This window comes from Primulina huaijiensis, chromosome 3 (assembly GCF_012295235.1).
Source record: "Primulina huaijiensis isolate GDHJ02 chromosome 3, ASM1229523v2, whole genome shotgun sequence".
Lineage (NCBI taxonomy): Eukaryota > Viridiplantae > Streptophyta > Magnoliopsida > Lamiales > Gesneriaceae > Primulina > Primulina huaijiensis.
The window spans coordinates 17,824,801-17,830,852 of record NC_133308.1 but is presented as its reverse complement, the minus strand read 5'-3'; the positions used below and the strand labels follow the sequence as shown (position 1 = coordinate 17,830,852).

The window sequence follows — 6,052 nt, the reverse complement described above, 5'->3', positions numbered from 1 at the left end:
AAGGAAGAATTTCATGTCCCGGCCCAGAACCATGCAAGTGTCATTTGCACATTCAGGGGCGAATTAACACTATTAAATTTTTAATAGTGTTATAAATACATAGGAATTTCTTTCTCAAGTACATAATTTTTGGCCCCTCTAGAATTAAATGCATAAGTAGGTTTGGTAATGAGATCTTTCTTTCTTTTTACACTCACACTAATTAGAAAACCCTATGAAAGGGGAACTAACACAGACTAGGGACGTCTCCATTTTTCTTTCTTAGTTGTCTAATTTTTGCATCAACATTAACATCTATCATTTCTTGAATTTTTCGTTTAATTAGATAATTTTATTTGATACTTAATTGAATATTTATATATATTTTAATGAACTTTTAGCTTTCCTCTTTTGGTTTTATACTAATATTAATTTGAGTAGGTCTTATGTGAGACAGTCTCATTGATCTATATCCATGTGACAAATTGACATGTTATATACATTTAGTGAAAAATAATACTTTTGATATAAAAATAATATTATTTCATGGGTCGGATCAGGTAAGGTCGGAGATTCAGATTACAAAATTAACTTGTGAGAAGTTTTCATATGAGTTTTTGTGTATTAATTTTGAGTATTCTATTTGTTTTTAAATTATTTTAGTATTGTCATTGAAAGTTGCATACAACGATAATAATAATTTGTCACTTAGCATAAGGTCCCCAAACCTAAAAGTCTAGATTTGGCCCTATGAACATTGATCACATGTAATTACTACTCCATATCCTTCTTCGTGTTACCAAAATACTTGATCCAACTTGGAAATGAAGAGTTATTGTAAGTTTGCTAAAAAAAATTGTGAAAATTCGGAGGGTAAAATTATTGTTTGGGCGAAGTACTAATAGTACTTTTTTTTTTTTGGGGCCTTCCAACCTAGGCCTGAGGGGGTGGCCTCACTTGCCTTTGCCAGGTCTGGGACTGTATGTAAAGCTAATGTAAAATAAGATTTTACCAAACAGATTAACTCGATCTACATCTGTAGTGAAATTAATATTNTATTAAATAACTTATAAAAAATGGCATATTTCACCGGTTAATAATAATTAAAAAAAAAAGGGCATGCGATGTGGAACTTTAGACAAGTATCGTAATTTTGTGTGTACTCTGAATTCGATTTATATCTAGGCCTCTTGAGATAAGAGGCGCTGTAGTTCTTGAGTACTAGACGAAGAGTACCAAGAATTTAAGTATTTTGTAGGCATCTTCTAGTCTGCCTAATTGCGGGTCTTGAGATGATCTTTTTAACTACACCTGGAAAAATCGTCGACACTTGAATGATAGGATCGATGCCGGATTATTGTTCGTAGTCCACTCGATACCAAAATTTTAGACGACTCTTGTAATGTTACATGTATGTGCTTTTCTCGTTGGAAATGTCTTGTCGTGGTCCTCCTCCTTCGTTCGCTTCCTTTTTTTTTTATTTTTTATTTTTATAGTAGTAAGGCCAATCCAGTTTTTTTTTAAAAAGAATAAATGAAGACTTTGAAGAGACAAACAAACTGCTATTGCTTGGGAGTGGAGAATATCAACACTTTAATGAAGACAATCCCAAGATTTTCAATTCAATTTATTTTTTGAATATCATTTATCAATTATCATACACACTTGACAATAATCAAAATTTTGGGAGGCCTATCCTTTGATCTGTCTTCCCGATTTCTATACATATTATGATAATTTATTGTATGCAAAAAATTCTCATCTTGTTGAGACTTCTTAAAACGTCAGATATTGAATAAATCCAACCTGAAAATTCATCGAGGAATCGCCGAATCCCGGGTTCCGCAGGCGTATCTTGACAGAAACAATCTCGCACTACATGAAATTGATCTTGTTACAGAGGACGAGCCTGTCAAAAATCTCTGATCGGATCCTTCTCGTCTCGCAACCATCTCGATATCAGATTCTTTCGTTTCAACCCATTCTTGAGCCGAATACCTGATAGATTGTGCCGGAAAGGTAATGGAGATTGCATCACTGATCATTAACGAATCCATCGAAACTGATCTCCTTCTTGGTTGAATCTCGTCTAAGCCCCCATTGGCATCATCTAGCTTCAATCCAATCACATCCCGCGATTCGTTCTCTTCCCCAATCCCTATCCGCAACTCATCAGAGGCTTGATCCTCTGATCTCCTCCCAAGTCCCCTGCTACTCTCCGAACCTCCAGCCCGGCTAGTTCCCTCCGCCGTGCCGGAATTCTGAACAACCAGCTCCTCTGATGGTAGCATGGCTGTGTTGTTCACGATTCCGGCCCGACAAACGGGGCAATTAGTGTGCGAATTCAGCCAAGTATCGATACAAGGAATATGAAAAGCATGACTACACTTAGGCAACAATCTAAGAGTCTCATCTTCTTGAAACTCATTCAAACAAACAGCACAATCTGTGCCTTCAACAAGGCCATCCCCTTTCTTATACTTTACTATCGCGATTTTTCTTATAACAGATGGCTCCAGACCCACGGTCCTGATATACCACAAATAATGATCCACCACGGGCCCCTGTTCAGCATCGAGAAAATCATTCGGGCCCAACTCTTCTTCCCCCCGCCGCGGTGGTTCTCTTCTCCTTCTTCTCAAGCTGTACCAGTTCAGATTAAAGAACTTGTAGATGGTGTAGCAAGAGAAGAGAAAGAAACTGGTGACCAAGATGGCCAAGGCGATGACAAGAATAAGAGAGAGCTTGGAGGTATGTTCACTAGAACCACCGACGAATTCCGGCGGCGGCGGCGGCGGGAATAGAAATTTTACATCAATACAATTGGAGATGCATAAATCTACACATTTGGGTGCGCATATTCCAGACGGGTTTTTTGTGGGATCACAGAATGGCTCGCAGAATCGGGCTGTTGCTTCAGAAACATCGGATTCATCCAGCAATTTTCTGAGGTTAAACGCCATGAGAGGTTAGGTGGTGTGAAACCAGAAGATCATTTGGGGTTGGTTTTTGTGTGGGATTGGCCGAATCTTGACGATAACGGAGAGGGTTGTGGAGTCGATCTACGTGGTTGACTCTTTGTGTAGTATTTAGTTCTCGGCGGCTGACGTTGTTGGGCTTGGATTGGATGGGCGATTTCCGGGCCAGCCCGACTTGATAAATTCTTTTGGTTTTAAGAGTAAGGTATTCGTTGGATATAAATAAACAATCAATTGTTTGGCCAAAATTGTTGGAGATAACTTATAGTAATATTTTAATATTTTATAAGATAAAATGTTGGATTAAATAAGATAATAAGTTTGAAATATTAAAATGTTTGGTATTAATTTATGGGGATATTTTTATTATATTAAAATTTAAAAATAAGTTATGGTTACCCAAACGTTAAGATTATTTTTTTAAAAATAACATTACCAAATATTCTTTAAGAATGTACAAAATTCAACTAAACATCTTATAAGTTTGTTAAAAAAATCATTTATTATTTGTACTCTAATTTTGTTAATCAAATCCCATTTTATGTATAGAATTTATTTATAAATTAGATTACGATTAATAAAAATTTAATTATAAATAACATTACTTTAAAATGTCATATCCAATTATTTAAGCTAAACAATCAATCGCTAATGGTATCTATCTTTATTATTATCATATCAAATCAAACTAAACGATTATTACTCCATTAATAACCATTTATTATTTATACTCCAAACAAACGCAACCGATAAACACAACAATCAATTAACTAACTGTTTGGTGTAGTTTATTTAATTATGTTATATAAATTACTTAGAGTAAGTCTCATGTGAGACGGTCTTACGAATTTTTATTNTCACTTGTTTTTATTCTCAAAATACTTCTAGCCATCCAACTATTTATATCATATGTTTCGTGTGAGATGAGTTGATCTAGTCTATACCTTCATCGAAAAGTAATAATTTTGACTTAAAAATTAATATTTTTTCACAAAATTATTTCTTAAGATGGTTTCATAAATTTTTTTTGTGAAATATAAAATTAGAGAATTTTAAAATTGAGATGGAGCAATTTTGGGGACAATCTTGGATAATATTTGGGCTATGCTTAGAGTGTGGCGCACATAATTTTAGTTGAAGTGTGGGATTAAATCTTTCACAGTGGATGGTGTTTGTTGAGAAATTTAATAGAACGAACTTGGTCAGAAAAATTAAAAGAGTAGGTCTATTGTGAGACGGTCTCGTTAATCTTTATCTGTGAGACGGGTCAACCCTACCGATATTCACAATAAAAAATAATATTCTTAGCATAAAAAGTGATACTTTTTCATGGATGACCCAAATAAGAGATCCGTCTCACAAAATACGATCTATGAGACCGTCTCACACAAGTTTTTGTCAAATTAAAATTAGATCATGTTTCTACGTTATTCTAATTTGGCTTCTTACAAGAAGTTTTGTGTGTTGAAATATGACATTTTCAGTATATATGTCATGTGTAGAACAGAGCGTTGGTTGATTTGACAAAAGTTATATCTTATGGTAACGATGCAACTCAAATCTTTTAAAACATATAGTAGTTCAAGCATTATGTTCGATTGATCAACTCAACGGGGACAATTAAATTGCACACAACAATTTTCCTCCCAATATTTGTAATCCTTGCTCTCAGTTAGAATCGAACTTACGACATTGACTCTGATACCAATTGTAAGAACAAACGTTTGTCGGTTTATTAGAAGTTATAGTTGGTGGTAACGGTTCAACCCAAAATTTTTAAGCCGTATAATACCTCAAGCACCACGTTCGATTGTTTTATCCAACATAGACAATTATTGCACACGACATCATGTATAAATGTAAGCATAGAAAATTAGTACCAGAAATCGATAATATTAAAAGGGTTTCGATTAAATTTATTGTGTACAGTGTATAATCTTTAATTGTGTAGAAATTGTAAGACTTATCTTAATAATAAGGTGTTAAAATGCTTAAATAAAACAAGATATAATATATTAAAATGGAAGGTGTTGATATTTTTGATATCATAATACCTTTCGATTATAATTATAATTACCAAAACAGAAATCATATATATTCAGAGTGTTGACAAATTTTAATACTTTTTGATAAATTTTCTTTAGAAAATTTTGGGCCAATAATAATTTTCATAATTTATTTTTAAATATTTTTAGTTGGAATTTTAATTATGTGATAATGTTTTTTCCAAATTATTGACCCAACCCAATTACAATCGGGCTAAATTAATTCAAAGCTACCGAGCCGGATCGATTAGCTTGGATATTCAACATTGTTTCATATTTTTTTAAGGATTTTTTTTAAAAAATTATATGTTTGATACTATTTTTTTTTTCATATGTCGAATGCACTTTTAATGTACAAGAATCACTCTATTGCTAAGGACAAAAAATAAGCACGATTTGAACCGAAAAATGATTTGTGTTAAAATTTAAATTGGTCCTAATTGTTTTTTCCTTTTGCGGAAAAAGTATTCATATATTTTTTAAAACGAGTTGGTTTGTGTTTGAAACTTGAGATGATGATTTTTTAACTCGGGAGAAATTTATGAAAATATCATATATGCAAAAACGAAATCATCATTGTTTTAGACGATCAAAGAAAACATATTATTATTAAAAACGATAAGATTATATAAGAGATGAGAACCAAAATAGTATCCAAAGCTCTCAAACGCTCTACTTCTAAATCTTTGTCAAAGAGCTTCGAGTAATGATATATCATTTGGTTGAAAGGGAACCGTCCATGTCCATTTCTGTTTCAAAATATTTTATTGGATAGATTTAAAGTTTAATGAATGAAAATTAAGCTAAGAAATTTATAAAGCTCGAAAATGATTGTTCCATGGACTAGGGAAGGTGCCTCAGCACCCCAAATGCGGCCTGGAACAATCTAGGCCGCGGGGAGGCGCTTAGGCACCTCTCGGTCATGCTTAAGTGTCTGACGACGTTGTTTGATAATAGTTGTGAGTTTTCATGGATATTTGTGTTAGAATAGGTGTCCAGCAAGCTAACTTGTGGCTCGGGTTTTTATTGACTCTAATGTAAAACAATCTT

General features: G+C 33.5%; 1 protein-coding gene across 1 annotated transcript; it reads right to left on the bottom strand.

The window, feature by feature from the left end:
- Positions 1–1,506: 1,506 nt before the first annotated feature.
- On the bottom strand, positions 1,507–3,170 carry LOC140973561 (uncharacterized). Its single transcript, XM_073436470.1, has one exon. It carries the CDS (start codon positions 2,940–2,942, stop codon positions 1,794–1,796), a length of 1,149 nt encoding a protein of 382 aa, XP_073292571.1. The 5' UTR covers positions 2,943–3,170; the 3' UTR covers positions 1,507–1,793.
- Between the last annotated feature and the right edge of the window lie 2,882 nt (positions 3,171–6,052).

What these genes read in the sequence shown, in the direction of transcription:
- LOC140973561 (XM_073436470.1), bottom strand. Translation starts at nt 2,942, where the DNA reads ATGGCGTTTAACCTCAGAAAATTGCTGGATGAATCCGATGTTTCTGAA.